At 40.7% G+C, this 20,095-nt stretch overlaps 2 protein-coding genes and 2 pseudogenes across 2 annotated transcripts; 3 read left to right on the forward strand and 1 right to left on the reverse strand.

The window, feature by feature from the left end:
* The first annotated feature begins 3,552 nt into the window (after nucleotides 1–3,552).
* On the forward strand, nucleotides 3,553–9,559 carry LOC139472011 (tubulin alpha-1 chain). Its single transcript, XM_071254518.1, has 3 exons — nucleotides 3,553–3,641; nucleotides 6,627–6,849; nucleotides 8,395–9,559. Exons 1-3 carry the CDS (start codon nucleotides 3,639–3,641, stop codon nucleotides 9,522–9,524), a joined length of 1,356 nt encoding a protein of 451 aa, XP_071110619.1. The 5' UTR covers nucleotides 3,553–3,638; the 3' UTR covers nucleotides 9,525–9,559.
* A 5,100-nt stretch (nucleotides 9,560–14,659) lies between these two features.
* LOC139471600 (uncharacterized) lies at nucleotides 14,660–17,050 on the forward strand (annotated as a pseudogene).
* On the reverse strand, nucleotides 15,858–16,794 carry LOC139471886 (uncharacterized). The gene has a single exon (XM_071254399.1). The coding sequence runs from the start codon at nucleotides 16,792–16,794 to the stop codon at nucleotides 16,093–16,095; it is 702 nt and encodes a 233-aa protein (XP_071110500.1). The 3' UTR covers nucleotides 15,858–16,092.
* Nucleotides 17,051–17,054: 4 nt separating the features above from the next.
* LOC139471959 (uncharacterized) lies at nucleotides 17,055–18,110 on the forward strand (annotated as a pseudogene).
* Nucleotides 18,111–20,095: the final 1,985 nt, after the last annotated feature.

Here is a 20,095-nt window from a genome sequence, read left to right on the forward strand (position 1 = left end):
GCAATAATATGTACAACGCGTTGTTTTAAGTATCACAATATTACCAACTGCGTCTTCAGAATTGTCGCTTCAAGTTATCTCAAAGGACAGTTGTGGTCAATTGAATGTGCAGAAATTGATATCTGGCTAAAACAACCCTATTCAAAATTAATATAAACGCATCAGAATCACTACGAACTGTTGATACTTTCTCACGGGCTAAATAAATTGCTAAATACAGGCTGGAGATGCCAACGAATGACGTGATGTGATGACACCCTACACAAACACAGGTAAATCAAGTGTTCAACCAAATAAAAATACAGTAACATATGGTAGAAGTCAAAACAGGGAACTGAATCACACATAATGTTTGGCACGAATACGCAATTTGTGAAATGTCCTCCACATGTCTACCACAATTCTTTTACAAGGATTTAAACTTTTGAACAAAAGTCGGATGGCGGTCTTTGAGATCTTTGCTTGGGAATATTTGTTGTCAAGCTGTCCAGGGAGTGAGACCTTCATATATTTTTTAATGAGAATAAAGTTACGAGTGAGGTAAACTATTTTCGTAACTGATAATTGCCTGCGGCACATAATCAAGATGTTGGTGAATAGATGACAGGATTAATATGCAACACTGTTAATAAAACATATCCCTGTCAAATTGTTTGACGCCTCTTTAAGTAATAACCAAAATGTTACAGAACACAACTTCATTACGCTGTTCCGAGGATCTCTGCATATGAGATACATACAGAGATATAATATTGACACAGAGGATTAACCGGAAGTTTAACATTTTTCATTATGATATCGGGAAATTGACAAAGTGTCTTTTGAACATAGATTGTTGAAGAGTTAAACAGATCAAAGAAGTATAGCATACTTGATTGATTTTTGCATTTCTACAGAAAAAGTACAATTTACGGGCATTTTTAAAACATGTACCTTTAAAACTATCATTATGGTATTCATCAGCAACATCAACCATGGTACCTTATTTACAGATACGTTCATGTTTTGGAGTATTATTCTGGTTTCATTTTGAAGACGGTTGCATGATGTTCCAAGAAAGAGTATCTTAAGGGCAAGTGGGAAGGGGTTTTTCAATAAACATGATCATTGAGAATTTTGAAGATACAGTATGTTGAACATTTGGATGCCCCGCGTTCCAAGTTTGCTAATAGTTGTTAACCTGAGACACTCATCAATCTCGTTTTAGTGTATTTGTTGGTTGTTTTTTTTTTTGAGTAAACATGTTGACAATCGCCAGCAACTAGAGGGATTGTGTACATTCTGCTTGGGTAGCATGCAGGTAGCAGTAGTGTCGTAAGGCCCCAGGATCCGCAGTAACTGTGGTTGTTGTCGCTTCCCGGTTGTATTGTACTGTCTAATAATATGCTCATTCAAACAAGTTTTGGTTTAGACGCAAATGGACAAAATACAATCGACAGAAAGTTTTGATAGAATCCAATTGCGATCAAGAATGGACGTCGGGTGGTCACATCTATCAACAAGGTAACCCAGTTATCGCTTTCAATACAAGTTGTGTCTTTTCACAAAGTAACAAGAATGTCAAGTGATACAATAACGTCTATGACCACCCCTTGAATGGACACAATCTCTGCCCCGGTAGCGGAACGTCGGTGGTTTAATCATCTGGCCGCGTCATAGAAAATTAGTACTTGTTGTTACCTTAAGTTTCCCGGCGCTCGGCATTAGGGGCAAGGACTGGTTCGCTCCGAGTCAGTGGAATGTGTCTGAGTGAGGTATTCATGTTAAACTTCGTAAGAGGCGACTAACGGGGTCGGGTGGTCAGGCTCGCTGACTTGGTTGAAGCTTGTCATCGATCCCAAATGCGTGGATCGATGCTCATGATATCAGTCACTGGATTGTTTGGTCCAGACTCGATTAATTACAGACCCCCGTCATATAGCTGGAATATTGCTGAGTGCAGCGTAAAACAACAAACCAATCAACCTCTTACGACAAGCACAGTCGCCCCATATGGCAAGCATGGGTTGCTGAATTCTTATTTTCTACCCAGACCTCCACTGCATGTAGCTGCAAAATATATTGATGTAAGAAATGAGTGAGTGGGAGGTGTTACTCAACATATATGTTACAGCTACATCTAAACGAGTGGTTAGACATTGCAAGCGATCCACACCGATGACACACAAACAGCGATGACACTTGACCGTTAACAACTTGATGGAGAATTAAGTGCTTCATCGTGGGGTTCTAGGGGTCAACATGCCTAATCCCACACACTTTTACATGTTGCATATAACATCACTCACTCACTAACAGTATATATAACCCGTGGGGATTCCGGGGATTTCAGATTCGATTATTTACAGGCCGTCGTCATATAGTGCTGGTATATTCACGCACACCATAGTATACGTGTATTCTATTAGGGCACTACCGCTAGCCCTAACCCTATATTACAGGTCATTAAGTCATCATACATCCACGTGGTGGATTGCTGGGTCTGACATCTAGCCTGACATAGTGAGTAGGCGGTAAGTGGGGGGGAGTGCTGGGAATAACTCCCCTTCATTCAGATCGTCGTTGGTTCATCATAGAAGGTGTTCAAAGGTAGATGTGAGTGAGTGAGTGCTGTGTTCAAAACACTTTTCAACATCAACATTTCCTTTTTAAATTTAATCCACGTTTCTAGTAAAAATATTTAGAATAACAAATTCTAACCAATAATTACAAATTGTTCGTAAATTACGTCTTCATGACAGTCTGTAGTTTAAAATAATGGTATCTACTCCCATTTTATAAAGTTTTCCTTTCCCCCAGTGATATGAGCAACGTACGCCGCCGGGTTAGAGGCCACGCAGTCAACCAAGTTACCATCCATTTTGTCGTCTCTCACGGCAGGCATATGTTATTGGGGACCTATTCTAACCTGGAAATTTCTAGTAGGTCTGTTCTCGTATTAAAATGGTGACGTCTCAAAATTACAAACACGAAAAACGTATATTACAGGGCGTGGCTTTGCGGTGTTTCACTGTAAAATCAAGTAATCATTTTATGTGATACCCAAATGAGTATAAGTGAGTGAGGATTTACATCGCTTTTAGCAGTTTGAGTGGGGTATTTATGTTAAACTGCGGCATGGTATCTCACTGGGCTAGCACTATTAAATCGACATTAGGCCGGACTAGTACTAGCAGCCACACACACACACACACACACAAACACACACAAGTGTATGGACGTCGCAAAATGAGTGAACGCGACGTCTTTCACTTCACCTTCAGTGTTGAAAGCCAACGCTAAAATAACCACGCTATCTCCCCGCCCCTTAAAATGATGCCTACTAGTCTTATGTTACCTAGCCATACAAACATTAATGCCATATATTACATGAAAAGCTATGACATGTATGGATGTAAATCTTCAATCTGCAACAACGATCTCCAGAACGTAGGACTATATATGCGTTGTGAGATCTTGAATCCCTTGACGTACGGTGATCAGGCAGATTTGACCAATGAGAGTAATGTATCACTACGCGTTGAGCCAAGGGAGTCGTCAACGCGGACTGTACAGTGCTCAAGACTTAAAGTTTCGTGGGAGACCAGTTCGACTCATCTTCCCTCTTTCGCCTTTCGTCAGGGGAAACCTACTGAAAAATGGTGAGTAGATTCACAACAAGCGTTGCTCAACTTATGTATTTCACGTATCATCATTGAATTGTCAGATGAGCCGTTTGATTTCGCGCCCGGCACACATTGCATTTTGTTAGGGAACATAATATCTTCTTTCAATATATAACTTGCTGTTACCGAGGTATAAGACACTTCCAGTGTAATTGGCATGTGTTCGGTTGGCAATTAACGTATGTCTTGGAACACTATGTCACTCTGATATATATGTTTCGAAAACGAGTGTTGGGCTTTTGTTTCAAGGAGTACCAACGCCCTCATGTGAATCTATCTGTGAGCACGGACTTTTCGTTATACCTCCGTGGTGCACGTGAAACATGGTCCTGGAGCCTCAGCTTTCGCACGTGGTGTCCGTGCTGTGGTTACTCTGGTTTTGAAATGTTTGTTCCGGGCAAAGTTCCAAATGACAGTACTTGCCTGTGGACGTGTTCCGAAGAAAATCTAGCCCTGATCATGTCCATAGTTTTTGTATCTATGAATGTCCCTCTATCAATAAATTACCAATATATTTTCACAACCTAGCACGTACGTCCATTGTATGAACTATGGACTATATAAATCGCAAATATCAAAATAAACTGTTGTTACAGGATATGTGATATAACTGTTTTTCTTAGTATAATCAAATACGTTATTGCTAATTTCACACAATATCATAGTCGTTTTTTAAATACTACATTTGACACAGGCACTTTTAGCAACTCCCTATAGTCTGTTGAGTGTCGACTTGCCAATTTGAAACAATAATTTAACCCAGAAGTCTATACGTATAGCAAACGAATTCAGTGTGAAATTAACAATGAACAAAGAAAGGTTATACAATTCACACTTGTATTATATAATTAACTAGGTTTACAAATCAATACATTACTACGCAGTAATTATAACAGAACACAATAGTGGCAGTACAATTACAATGGCAGTACAATTAAGATGGCAGTACAATAACAGTGGCAGTACAATAACAGTGGCAGTACAATAACAGTGGCAGTACAATAACAGTGGCAGTACAATAACAATGGCAGTACACAATAGTGGCTGTACAATTACAATGGCAGTATAATTACAATAGCAGTTCACAATAGTGGCTGTACAATAACAGTGGCAGTACAATTACAATGGCAGTACACAAAAGTGGCTGTACAATTACAATGGCAGTACAATTACAATAGCAGTTCACAATAGTGGCTGTACAATATCAATGGCAGTACAATTACAATAGCAGTTCACAATAGTGGCTGTACAATTACAATGGCAGTACAATTACAATGGCTGTACAATTACAATGGCTGTACAATTACAATGGCTGTACAATTACAATGGCTGTACAATTACAATGGCAGTACACAATAGTGGCAGTACAATTACAATGGCAGTACAATTACAATAACAGTACAATAACAGTGGCAGTACAATAACAGTGGCAGTACAATTACAATGGCAGTACAATTACAATGGCAGTACACAATAGTGGCTGTACAATTACAATGGCTGTACAATTACAATGGCAGTACAATTACAATGGCAGTACACAATAGTGGCAGTACAATTACAATGGCTGTACAATTACAATGGAAGTACAATTACAATGGCAGTACACAATAGTGGCAGTACAGTAACAATGGCAGTACACAATAGTGGCAGTAAAATTACAATGGCAGTACACAATAGTGGCAGTACAATAACAATGGCATTACACAATAGTGGCTGTACAATTACAATGGCAGTACAATTACAATGGCAGTACACAATAGTGGCAGTACAATAGTGGCAGTACAATTACAATGGCAGTACACAATAGTTGCAAAACAATTACAATGACAGCATATAAAACATAAGCAGTGGTGATATCAAAACGTCAGTGATAATAATATATTCACCTGCAACCGTGGTTAAGCTTCTATATAGGCCAATCCTGGATATCCAGAGAGAAAACGTGATCTTCATACAACCGCTGGTCTTGATGTAATGGGGGCGGTCGGGTAGTCTAGTGGTTAAAGCGTTCGCTCGTCTCGTTCGATTCCCGACATGGGTACAATGTGTAAAGCTCTTCAGCAACCCATTCTTGTCGTAAATGGCGACTAACGTAATCGGGTTGTCAGGCTTGCTGACTTGGTTGATAAGGCGACTATGCTTACTTGGTTGGTGCATGTCATCGTCTCTCAGTTGCGTGGATCGATGTTCATGCTGTCAATCACTGTATTGTCTGGTCCAGACTCGATTATTTACAGACCGCCGTCATAAAGCGGGAATATTGCTTAGAGCGGCTTTAAACAACAAACCAAACACACTAAAAAGTAATACTTTCCTATGGATTAAAAAGGTTGAAACACAATCTTATGAACTAAAAAACCACAATGTAAAACAACTGCAACATAGTTTGCCAATAAGTTACACTGTACGTAACACAAACGTTGTCTTACATCACTACCGTTAATATAAGTAGACACAAGCGAACACTCCCGCAAGGCGGATGGGCAATTTAGTGAACAGGCTCCCAGCTTCTCCCAAAAAGCATGTCAGAAATTGTATCATAGATTTAAGGCAGGTGGCACAGGAGATGAAATCCCCTTTGTGATTCTGGGTTTGAATTGTCCCCAGGTTGTAAGGGTAGTCAGGCTCGGTGACTTTGTTGATTGTCTGTCATCGTACCCTGACGCGTGGCTTGTTGGACACGGTATTGATCAGTATATTGTCAGGTCCAGACTCGATAATGTGGGTTGGTTCCTTGTTTAACGAAGCACCCAGCAATATTCCAGTTACATGACGTCGATCTGTAAATAATCGAGTCTGGACCAGACAATCCAGTGATTGATATCATGAGCATCGATCCACGCAATTGGGATCGAACTCAGTAATGTGCATACCGCCGTCATATAGCATGAATGTTGCGGCGTTAAACACACGGTTGGAAAACTGCATAAAACATGACTTTTGACGAATTTTTTTCTGCAGAGGGAGTGCATATCAGTCCATGTTGGCCAGGCCGGAGTCCAGATCGGCAATGCATGCTGGGAGTTGTACTGTCTGGAGCACGGCATCCAGCCTGATGGTCAGATGCCCTCGGACAAGACCATCGGGGGCGGAGACGACTCCTTCAACACCTTCTTCAGCGAGACCGGGGCGGGGAAACACGTCCCCAGGGCGGTCTTTGTCGATCTGGAGCCAACTGTAGTTGGTGGGTGAATCTATTTCTCGAAGACCTAATAACCAGAAAATATGTAGAATAAAGTGCTGTACAGTGTTTGAACTTTACATAACGGTGAATTCAGAAGGAGCACTTTTTAATGTTCTTTTCTTTCCATCTAGATGTAAACATCACATAACTGTTGACATACTGAATATGTCAGGAACATATTTTTTCTGTATTAGACTGGGCATAAAAATATCCCCCCAAATATTTACGATTCACTTTCCTTTGCTATTTATATATGTAAGAAATAAAGTAGTGGGACGTATCGTACAATTAAATACTGCAGGGAGAATAAACCTTGAGGTACGTAGCCCCGAGTGGTTTATTCTCCCTGCAATGTTTTAATGTACGATAAACAACATCCACGAGTCATGTATGCCTTATATGCATATGAGAGATCAACCTTATGTTCAGTCTCTACAAGGATGTTCATAAAAAGTTCAAGCTACCTCAATTTTAACAATGACTCCCTGAATAGAATCCGACTTCAGCAATCGGAGCATTTCATGATCAGGTGGGTTAAGTTTGTTATTTTCCGAATATTTTCACAATCCCTACCTCCATTACCTGTGCCGATTGTCATCTCTCCCACTTTTGGATGCGATTGTTCCGCCACTGCGTTTATCTGCGGACCCCAGCTGCATCTATGGGGAACAACTTCCCTCTAAAAATAACGTCGTCTGATTTGTCATCAATTTACGAGCGCATATTCGAATCTCCAGAAATGACGTCATGATAGAACAATGAACGCTTCGTTCTTCATTCCTCTTTACAATTTATCGCGCAGCTATCTTATAGTTGTCATAACTGAAATACCGACTTACCAGTTGTGTATACAGCACACTTCTTGACGGACCAGAACAGCTAGGTACCTTAAAGTCTCAAATAATGCTTCGTACACTGAATGTTTTCTGCCCCGTGAAGATACAGGGTTGAAAAGTCAGCAACCTATGTCTGTTGTTAGAGGCGACTGTCGGGATCGGGTGGTCAGGCGCTAATTTTGTTAATAAGTGTCATCGTATCCAAATTGCGTAGATCGATGCTCATGTCAATCACTGGATTGTCTGGTGCAGCGTTAAACAAAATCAACTGAAAAAGAAAGTATCTGATTTCTGTATTGAAAGTGACTCTGAACTTCCGCGTATTAAATAAACTTTATTTATACAGAGGCTTTTATCCCTGGTCTGCCGCTGCTTTTGTTGATGGATTCTTTTGAAATTCCAGGAAATTGTTAGCAAGTGAACAATTGACTTGCCTTGGCATGTGTTTGTGACGGGCACCACCGGTTGGGCAGGATATGCTTTCGCGAACACCTGGTCTCGCCACTTTTCAGTTGTGATTCATAAACACGCGCTGATGGAATCGCACAATCGACTCTACTTTTGGCAGGCATTTCTTATGATTATTGAAAGGGTTTAGGGGTGCCGAATATGAAGGATTTTGGAAACACTTTACATCGTTAAGTTTGTTTGAAACACGGATCTTAAATGTGTCATACGTACTGTTTAGTTTGCTCTTTCATTTATTCAGATGAAGTCCGTACCGGCACCTATCGCCAGTTGTTTCACCCTGAACAACTGATCACCGGCAAGGAGGACGCCGCCAACAACTACGCCCGTGGCCACTACACCATCGGCAAGGAGATCGTCGACCTCGTCCTTGACCGCATTAGGAAGCTGGCTGACCAGTGCACTGGACTCCAGGGCTTCCTCATATTCCACAGCTTCGGTGGCGGCACTGGCTCCGGTTTCACGTCTCTGTTGATGGAGAGACTGTCCGTCGACTATGGCAAGAAGTCGAAACTGGAGTTTGCCGTCTACCCTGCTCCTCAGGTTGCTACCGCCGTCGTAGAGCCCTACAACTCCATCCTGACCACCCACACAACCCTTGAACACTCAGACTGCGCTTTTATGGTGGACAATGAAGCCATCTACGATATCTGCAGACGTAACCTTGACATTGAGCGGCCCTCCTACACCAACCTGAACCGCCTCATTGGCCAGATCGTCAGCTCCATCACCGCGTCTCTTCGTTTTGATGGTGCCCTCAATGTGGATTTGACAGAGTTCCAGACCAATTTGGTGCCCTACCCACGTATCCACTTTCCCTTGGCTACCTATGCACCCGTTATCTCCGCAGAGAAGGCCTATCATGAGCAACTGTCTGTTGCCGAGGTGACAAATGCATGTTTTGAACCTGCCAATCAATTGGTGAAATGTGATCCCAGGCACGGCAAATACATGGCCTGCTGCATGTTGTACCGCGGGGATGTCGTCCCGAAGGACGTCAACGCTGCAATCGCAACGATCAAGACCAAGAGAACAATCCAGTTCGTCGACTGGTGTCCCACTGGCTTCAAGGTCGGTATCAACTACCAGCCACCCACTGTTGTCCCCGGTGGTGACTTGGCCAAGGTTCAGAGAGCTGTCTGCATGTTGAGCAATACCACTGCCATCGCCGAGGCCTGGGCTCGCCTGGACCACAAGTTCGATCTGATGTACGCCAAGCGTGCCTTCGTCCACTGGTACGTGGGTGAGGGTATGGAGGAGGGAGAGTTCTCCGAGGCCCGTGAGGACTTGGCTGCTCTTGAGAAAGACTACGAGGAGGTCGGAGTCGACTCCGTCGAAGCCGAAGGGGAAGACGAGGGAGAAGAATATTAAAACTATTCCCGGACGAATTTACAAACATTAAAACATTGTGCAGATATATTTGTGTTGTTTCATATGTTAGTGAGTGAAGGCCTGGACTATGTAAACCAGTGTTTGATACCATGAGTCTGTATTGATGTCATTTTGACCACTCGATCCTTATTTAGTCTTATGACAACTTGGTGTACTCGGGGACATGTTCTGCAATGGAATGTCCACATGTTGTCAGCTCGTAGAATATATGTGCTGGTCGTAGAAGGCTTGGTTCCTTGCGTGTCAACGTTCCCCGAGGGCATGGATTGTTGCTCCCAATATCAATCACTAGACTGTCTGGTCCAAACTCGTTTATTTACAGGCTACCGTTATATAGTTGGAATATTGCGGCGTTAAACAACAATACAAAATTTGCAAAACTCGCCATGGCAGATCTTACCCTTAGCAATTGTTCTCTCGCCATGGCAGATCTTACCCTAAGCAGTTGTTCTCAATTATTTTGACCCCTGAAGATTCCGGGATTGAAAAGGTCTTCGGCAACCGTTACTTACCGTAAAAGGCGACTATGCTTGTCGTAAGAGGCGACTAACTGGATGAGGTGGTCAGTCTCGCTGACTTGGTTGATACATGTCACTGATCCAAATTGCGTGGCTCGATGTACAGTTGTCAATCACTGGATTGTCTGGTCCAGACTCCATTATTTACAGACCGCCGTCATATAGCTGGAATATTGCTGAGTGCGGCGTTAAACAACAAACCAACCAACTCGATTATTTTCCCCTTGTGCGAGAGGACAGGAATGGTGCTGGCAAACCTAGAAACATAATCGGGGGAATTTAATATTCCAACCTAAGATCACAGGTTTCTGGCAGCAAATTTAACACTTCAGGTACATGTGCGTTTACTGTTGTGTAAAGTCATATCAATTATCGTGAATTCTTCATAAACAGTGAGAATGAACTAATATGGGGCGATACGCATCGTTGATTAATAAGAAATGGAACACGAATTATTCTTCAATTTCATGATCAAATGACCATAGTAAACTTCTTTCCAAAAAGATGCAGTTTCAACAGATACTGTAATCCAGGAAGTGATGGGTCTGCTCACTTATACAACCTGAAGATATTCAATAAGAGAAATTATACCTATTTGAAAATGTGATAAGAAAATATATGAATGGCGATTGTCATGTTGCAGGGAGGTGTTTGTGCCGTGATGGAGGGTGGTGTCTGTTATACCATGCTACAGGGTTTGTCTGTAAAACCATGATACAGTGTGATTGTTTTTGAACCATGATACAGGGTGATGGTTTGTTGTACAATGATACAGGGCGGTGTGTATATGCCTTGATACAGGGTAGCACCTGTTATACCAAGATACAGGCCAGGCAAGTGTCTGTTATACCACGATGCAGGATGGTGTCTGTTATACCATGATACAGGGAATGTGTGTATATACCATGATACAGGGTGGTGGTTGCTGTATCATGATACAGGCAGGTGTTTGTTTACCATGATTCAGAGCGGTGTGTTTATGCCATGATACAGGAGGGTGATTGTTATACCTTGATATGTGGTGATGTCCTTATACCATGATACAGGCAGGCGTCTCGTATACAATGATGCAGGATGGTGTCTGTTATACCATGATGCAGGAAGGTGTCTATTATACCATGATACAGGGCGGTGTGTATATGTCGTGATACAGGTAGTGTTTGTTACATACCATGAGGCAGGTGTCTGTTATGCCATGATACAGGATGATGGTTGTTGTACCATGATACAGGCAGGTGTCTGTTTACCATAATTCAGGGTGGTGTGTATATGCCATGATACAGGAGGGCGATTGTTATGCCTTGATACGTGGTGATTGTTATACCATGATACAGGCTGATGGTTGTTATACCATGATATAGGCTGATGTGTTTATGCCATGATACAGGCAGGTGTCTGTTATATCATGATTCAGGGTGGCGTGTATATAACATGAAACAGGGTGATGATTGTTATACCACGATACAGGCTGGTACCATGATTCAGGGTGGTATGTATATGCCATGATACAGGCAGGTGATTGTGACATGATGCGGACAGGTACTGTGACAATATCATATATTCGGACACACATACCACACTAATGCTATATTCGTAATCACATATAAATACATAAGTAACCTTTACCACCTTGATAAATTGATAAAGTTGGTCGCAAGAGCAGCACGCACTCCTAAACATAAATCACCCCTGAAGATTCCGGGATTGAAAAGGTCTTCGGCAACCGTTACTTACCGTAAAAGGCGACTATGCTTGTCGTAAGAGGCGACTAACTGGATGAGGTGGTCAGTCTCGCTGACTTGGTTGATACATGTCACTGATCCAAATTGCGTGGCTCGATGTACAGTTGTCAATCACTGGATTGTCTGGTCCAGACTCCATTATTTACAGACCGCCGTCATATAGCTGGAATATTGCTGAGTGCGGCGTTAAACAACAAACCAACCAACTCGATTATTTTCCCCTTGTGCGAGAGGACAGGAATGGTGCTGGCAAACCTAGAAACATAATCGGGGGAATTTAATATTCCAACCTAAGATCACAGGTTTCTGGCAGCAAATTTAACACTTCAGGTACATGTGCGTTTACTGTTGTGTAAAGTCATATCAATTATCGTGAATTCTTCATAAACAGTGAGAATGAACTAATATGGGGCGATACGCATCGTTGATTAATAAGAAATGGAACACGAATTATTCTTCAATTTCATGATCAAATGACCATAGTAAACTTCTTTCCAAAAAGATGCAGTTTCAACAGATACTGTAATCCAGGAAGTGATGGGTCTGCTCACTTATACAACCTGAAGATATTCAATAAGAGAAATTATACCTATTTGAAAATGTGATAAGAAAATATATGAATGGCGATTGTCATGTTGCAGGGAGGTGTTTGTGCCGTGATGGAGGGTGGTGTCTGTTATACCATGCTACAGGGTTTGTCTGTAAAACCATGATACAGTGTGATTGTTTTTGAACCATGATACAGGGTGATGGTTTGTTGTACAATGATACAGGGCGGTGTGTATATGCCTTGATACAGGGTAGCACCTGTTATACCAAGATACAGGCCAGGCAAGTGTCTGTTATACCACGATGCAGGATGGTGTCTGTTATACCATGATACAGGGAATGTGTGTATATACCATGATACAGGGTGGTGGTTGCTGTATCATGATACAGGCAGGTGTTTGTTTACCATGATTCAGAGCGGTGTGTTTATGCCATGATACAGGAGGGTGATTGTTATACCTTGATATGTGGTGATGTCCTTATACCATGATACAGGCAGGCGTCTCGTATACAATGATGCAGGATGGTGTCTGTTATACCATGATGCAGGAAGGTGTCTATTATACCATGATACAGGGCGGTGTGTATATGTCGTGATACAGGTAGTGTTTGTTACATACCATGAGGCAGGTGTCTGTTATGCCATGATACAGGATGATGGTTGTTGTACCATGATACAGGCAGGTGTCTGTTTACCATAATTCAGGGTGGTGTGTATATGCCATGATACAGGAGGGCGATTGTTATGCCTTGATACGTGGTGATTGTTATACCATGATACAGGCTGATGGTTGTTATACCATGATATAGGCTGATGTGTTTATGCCATGATACAGGCAGGTGTCTGTTATATCATGATTCAGGGTGGCGTGTATATAACATGAAACAGGGTGATGATTGTTATACCACGATACAGGCTGGTACCATGATTCAGGGTGGTATGTATATGCCATGATACAGGCAGGTGATTGTGACATGATGCGGACAGGTACTGTGACAATATCATATATTCGGACACACATACCACACTAATGCTATATTCGTAATCACATATAAATACATAAGTAACCTTTACCACCTTGATAAATTGATAAAGTTGGTCGCAAGAGCAGCACGCACTCCTAAACATAAATCACCCGTGAAGATCCGGGGTAGAATAGGTCTTCAGCAACCCATGCTTTCCGTAAAAGGCGACTTTGCTTGTCGTAAAAGGCGACTAACGGGATCGGGTGGTCAGGCTCGCTGACTAGGTTGATGCATGTCATCGATCCCAATTGCGTGGATCGATGCTCATGAGTGCGGCGTTAAGCAACAAACCAACCAACCAACCTAAACATAATATATATCAGATATTTGTTAGATACGGTATATTTGTTTTGTCACTGCTTAAAGGCATACCTTTTTTCGCAAAAAGGAGGAGCCAAAGAAATATCTTTCACAACACATTTTTTCGTGTGAACCAGAAAATCCAGCGAACATTTCATATTGTGTGTACAAATGTGTATTTGTTTTCAAAAACATTCCAGCCCTCACCACCTTGACTATTATCTGGTCGAGTCTCGCAACAAGCATAGCTTCTCAACAGGGAAGAAAAAGTTAATTTATACTAAAAGCCTTGTGAGCTCTTGACTTAGGGGGCCCCCACCTTCAGATTTTCTGTATGTCTTTCCCTGGGACGACGGCGAAGTAAAATAAGGGCTCGTATAAATCAATAACCATAACTGGTTCCATGAATTTGTGTTGTGATATTGGGTGTGAATACAAATAACGAAGGTGACCCCGGGGACATCTGTCTGACATCTCACTAACCCCTGGATGGGGGGGTTGTGACGGTAGTCCAAACCGCTATGAGGCTTATTTTTCAGTCTGTCATTTTTGATACCTTCCATGGCCATTTCGCAAATTCAATAACCTTCCAAGGGCTCGCTTGCACAAAGCGATCTTAGCGCTAAGATGATCGTAACTCCCATACTTTAACATAGGCTTACAACAGTCGTAGCGCTTAGATCGTTTTTTGCAAGTGAGCCCTGGTTTTGTTGTGATCTTGAGGGACCATAACTATTCCTTGCCATTTTTGCGCTCCTGTCATGGATTAGGGGGCACGGGTGGCCCAGTCGTCTAAGGCGCCGCAATTGACTTCTCCGTCGAATTTTATTGACAGCTGGCTTGACCAATCAGCGAGTCGCTCTGACAGTCTGCGCATGCATACTTTGACTGCAGTCACTTCCTTAGACAAACAAGCTTGTCTCAGTTGGGCTGGCGCGCTTTACGCAATCGTTCTATCGGCCAACTTATCCAGAAAAAAATGGTAAAGAGGTGCAGTCACGGTCTGTGCAATACTGATGACAGGTATCCTGAACGACTTGAAGGCGGTGTCAAGTTCATACCGTTTCCAAAACCGAAGACTGACTACGAGAAGTGCCTACGGTGGATCAAACTTTGTGGGCGACCGCATAATCAGCTCAATCCATCAAACATCAACTGCAGTAGATATGTTTGCACAAAGGTACGTTTCCCGTACATTTAATCAATTTTATAGTTGGATACGTCATTAAGTTTTGTTTGGCAGCGATCAGTTTTCCTGTTACCATTGGCCAAGTAGTGAATATAAAGTAGCTGGGTTGGTAATCGTCGAACATATGTATATAGATCTATGTATATAAAGATTTCACAAACTTATTGAAAACTTTTGAATTCATTGTGTTTATATACATTATACATCGGTTTATCCACATAATAGAGGTTTTTATGTTAAATTTGATTTTCAGCACTTCAACAATTTTCCAAGTCAGCAACATCCAGACCCATTACCTGCCAATCACTTTGACAAGGCGGGACTGAGTAGGAAGCCCCCTACAAAAAGAAAGCCCACTGATGATGGAACTCAGAGGTTTGTGTACACTGTAAGAAGCCATTGATTGGTATTTTACAATTTGTTTATCAATTTACATGATCAAATACTTTGTAAAATTTCTACAGTTGATTCAGTTGTTCCATCTTGTTCACATAAGTTCATAAATAAGATTTTCTCATCTTTTAATGAATACTGCCCAGGGGAAATGTATGTTGTTAATTTGGATGAAATAAAAATAAATGAGTTCTGCATGTAACAAACAATAAATAGGGTAGTTAGGTATGGCTTTTGTTCTTTAAATTGTTTGTTCATTTAATAAAAGTTTGATAACGATATTGGCTAATGTGAAAATTCAGTGTTAGCCAAAAAGTTGGTGAGATTGGAAGGTAATACAAGTTGAGATAGCACATGGGGAAATTTATTAGATTTGTTGAGTCTCGTTAACACCCAGTATGATGTGAAATTGTTTGATAAGGTAATGTATGCATCCAATTAGCATATTTTGCTATTAAACATTGTTATATGACACTCATGCACATTATACTGTATGAAATCAAATAACAGACACACAAATATTTGATATTGGTTTAATTTTATCTTCTCAAACAACAATCAATAGTAAATTTGTAAAAGTTTATAGTTTCAAATATTGTTGCAGATTGGAGCCAACAGAAAAGATAGCTAAATCTGACAACCCATCTTTACCTTCTGCCACTGCTGTTCATACAAGTTCAACCGTGACAACTGATTGTCAGACTGACTCATGCTTTAAGTGTACACACATTATGAGAACTTGGCAAACATAGTACTGGTTTAACATGCTGAAAGTAAAAAGCACTCAATTCATCCAACATTTGTTGCATAAACACAGGAAGAGGAAAAATTCATTGTATGAACAGGTCTTTTTTTGTGAAAACAACAAAGTCACAAAAGGCAGCACCTGAAATCATGAGTTGTCCTTGAACTTGATAAAAATATTCATGATAATGGGGAGCTTTCTTGATTGAAATTATCACATCGGCATTTTGCAAGCAGAACCTTGGCAATAAACAGCAGGCATCACTGATGGACATGTCTCGGGCTGAGTATGGACATTTTACTTCTATGATGCCTGTAATACCATCTTCACACACCTTACCATCTGGTGTAGCTCCTAGAAATGGAAACTTTCTGTTCACTACAAGACCACAATCATGAACATGATTACCTGACTGCTTAATGTATTTTTCAATAGCTTGTCTTTCATTACTTTTGCCATAGCTGGTTGCAGCAGACGTGAACGCCTTTTCATTTATGATGTTGTTGATGAACTTTTCTGTGATGGTTTTTCTTTTGAGTATGATCCCAAATGTGGATGCTGTCAGCCTATGTTTCCTGGCTTGAAACCACATCTGACTGTTGGTCTGGTCCCTTGTTAGTTGCTCTAAATGTTCACATTGCTCCTGTGTCATATCCTCGATGTGGTACTCTGCTCCAAGGGTCACTGTGGCGGCCTGGGGAAAAGCTAGATTTCCACATCTAGTGCCAACATATTTTATTGGCTCAGTCTCAAAAAACTTTGCCTGAAATAAAAAGCAAACTGACATGAGATCAAATTAACAATGTTTATTTGCCATTACATTATAACATCAATTTGTATTTGGCAGAATTGATTTCCTTTCTTTTTAAATGTTTCAGGGATCGACCCAATGGATATGATAGTACTTATTGCAGAGAATGAGAGCCTGAAGAGAGATCTGTCAAAATGCAGTTTGGAGCTTATAGATGTCTTGAGAAAGCTGAAAGATACTGAAGAGGAATGTGAACATCAAAAAAGCAAAAAACATTTACTTTTTCGATTGATATTATGTTGGAAGATGCTAAGCTTATTCGGTACTACACAGGCTTTAACAAAGAAACCTTCATTGCCATATTTAGGTATTTAGTTCCAGATTCTCAATCATGTCCTCTTAGGTATCTTGGGAAAGGAAAATTGTCCAAAATTAGGAAACTTTCCCTTGAAAATCAGTTGTTTTTGACGCTTTGCCAACTGAGGAATAATTTTCACTTGCAGGATTTGGCTTTTAGATTTGCAGTTTACTCAGCAAGTTGCAGAGGTTATCTTCAATTCCTGGATAAATTACATGTTTCTCAGGTTTGGGGAGGTAAGCATCTGGCCCCACAGAGATGTCTTGTATGAAAGGATGCCAGAGGACTATAGGAAAGATTTTCCAAGTACATTTCCTATTGTTGACTGCTCAGAAATTAGAATTGAAAAACCATCTTCACTAAATACCCAAACTCAAACGTACAGCAATTGAAGGCATTAGTGGCTGTAGATCCGAGAGGCTCAGTTATTTTTATTTCTATGCTGTTCTCAGGGGCAATGTCAGACAAAGAAATATTTAAGCACTCAGGTTTTCAGTCAACACTGATTGATCTTATTGAGATTGGTTATCTGGAGGAGGGAGATGGAATTATGGCAGATAAGGGGTTTGATATTGAAGCAGAAGTAGAGAAAACAGGGCTTCGACTGAATATACCACCATTTGCTAAGTCTGGTGTATAGATGAGCTAAAAAGATGTCATCTTCATTCAGAAGATTGCTGGACACAGAGTACATGTCGAAAGAGCTATACGCAGAATCAAAAGTTTCAAGATTCTCAGTGGCCGCATTCAGCTATCAATGGTGTCTGCAATTGATCAAATTTGGTATGTTTGCTCTTTTCTGACAAATTTCATGCCTCCTTGTATCAGAAAGAAGTAAATTGAGACACAGTACATGTAGTTGTTTTTGCAACACTGCAAAATTCTTTTTAGACCTATCATGTTATCAGGCTAAATTTGTGTTTGTACTGCATACCAAGGTTCTGCTGTCACATGTTTGTTAGCATTGTTTGAGCTTGGGCCAAAGGTCAGATTCACAGGTAGCAATGTAGTATTACATCATTTACATAATAATAACAGTACCATATTGAATTCAAACATAATCATGATAATACTTTTGTCAAAACTGAACCACTTGAACTATAATTTTATGTGACCTGTCACCTATTCAATTACATGAAGTGATTTTAATCCAAACTTCCTTTCGCCCTAACACATGAAGTGCACAAATGGCAAACAATAGGCATGATTAGCTCAACAACTCCAAACTCCGATAAATAGGTGAAGGTCACAACAAATCCAGATCGGAAAGTTATAGATTTTGCAACATGATCGTGGTAGGTATGAAAAGTGAAAACTTCAAAATAAGCCTAATAGCGTTTAGGACTACCTACTGTCAGGAGCGGGTCCTGGGCATGGTGAGATGTCGCGGGGTCACATTCGTTTTTCACAACACATGTAACCACGGCCAGTTATCGTTATTGAGTATCCATTCAATACTTGCGATCCCTTATTTTATTCCGTCGTAATCCTTGGAAAAGACATACAGAATATCTGAACACAGAGGCCCCTTTAAGGGAAAGTAAACTGAAAAAAATTATCGCGATTTGGTTGCGAATATCAGTTTTCCAGGACACATTTAAATAATTTCCGAAAGATACATTTTCGTAATATATAGAGGAGAAGGTATTCAAATGCACAAGTGAAAGTGTTGAAATCTCACGCTCCGTAACCCCACATAAATAACAAATCTATTTGGGGGCGTGGCGGTGACATATGTTTTCATTGGCTGATATGTTTGTCTATCTTGTGATTCTTAGTCGTTTTACACATATACCGTTTCTGCTATTTCGGTTAATCCTACAAGAATTACAACATTACATATATCGTTAAATGTGTGAAGCGACCTTTCATGTTGACATTGTTAACAGTTTACAATCGGTAACTAACGTTTCATTGCAAACACCCAGTTTGGATGTTGTAAATAAACAACCAGCTGCCCTCGGCCCTATTCAACTAAATGAATGCCTGTTTGGGATTAATCCCCTGAGTAAACAACAGAAGGTATCTTCGATGCTTTTACTAAAAAGGCATAATGTGACATAAGTTGTGGACACAGTAATCAAATAGATGAGCTGACACAAAAAGGCCGCAATGCATTAACAAATCCGAGGCAGGAGCAGGCAGACTTGGTGTCGGTCCGATCGTTATGATCGGTGTAATTGCGCAACGTGTCAAACACCGGAAACCGGTTTTAACCCCATTAAGGGGAATCCCCTCAGTGGCGGATTTTTTTCGTTTGGGGGACGATTTCCACTGTCGTTTTAAACGTCCGCTTAACGCTATTTCCCTTTTACAAAATTAATTTTGGTCAAGCATCAGTGATTATGTATTAAAGTCTGCAAAGTTGCAATCTTGAGTTTACTTGCACTTTAATCCAAGAGCTGACAAGGGATAATCCGTTTTGTATATAAACTTTATCTTCTCCGTTGAGAACCTATGCCTGTTGTCAGAGTCGACCATTTCAGGTAGAGAGGGCTAGAATGCTGTTGTTTTAAAAAAACACGATAGTTTCTTCCTGGAAAAAATAACTTGTGCTCAGGTTTTGCGCCGAAATATACATTGTTCGCAGGACATACTGGATCACCTGAATTTATTAATTTAAGATATTACTTTTGCTCATTCATTTAGAAAAAAAATAAGATATGTGACTTGAAGCAGGGACAGAAGAAATATACAATCACTACCTTATGTCCGAGTTTTCAAATTATACACGTGTTAATAATTCCTCTTTTTGAATATCTTCAGGTTGAATCAGTGACCATACCTATGAGCACCTGGACAACAGCTTTGCAGGAAACTTCATCTTAAAGCATTGCATTATGGTTCAATTGAAATAAAAGAGTAATTCCTCTGTAGTTTCTTGAATAATTAACTTTACACATCGTCCGGGGAAATATAATATATTAAAGGTTGCAAACGTGAAAGACGTGTTATCCCACTGTGTTTTCAAAGTATTCC

The sequence above is a fragment of the Haliotis cracherodii genome, unplaced genomic scaffold, assembly GCF_022045235.1.
Source record: "Haliotis cracherodii isolate W230 unplaced genomic scaffold, xgHalCrac1.p SCAF_23, whole genome shotgun sequence".
Classification (NCBI taxonomy): Eukaryota; Metazoa; Mollusca; class Gastropoda; order Lepetellida; family Haliotidae; genus Haliotis; species Haliotis cracherodii.

Excerpts from the sequence above, each read along its gene's own strand:
- LOC139471886 (XM_071254399.1), bottom strand. The coding sequence starts at position 16,794 with ATGTCAGTTTGCTTTTTATTTCAGGCAAAGTTTTTTGAGACTGAGCCA.
- LOC139472011 (XM_071254518.1), top strand. Across the intron at positions 6,850-8,394 it reads TCTGGAGCCAACTGTAGTTG|ATGAAGTCCGTACCGGCACC; the intron begins GTGGGTGAATCT and ends TCATTTATTCAG.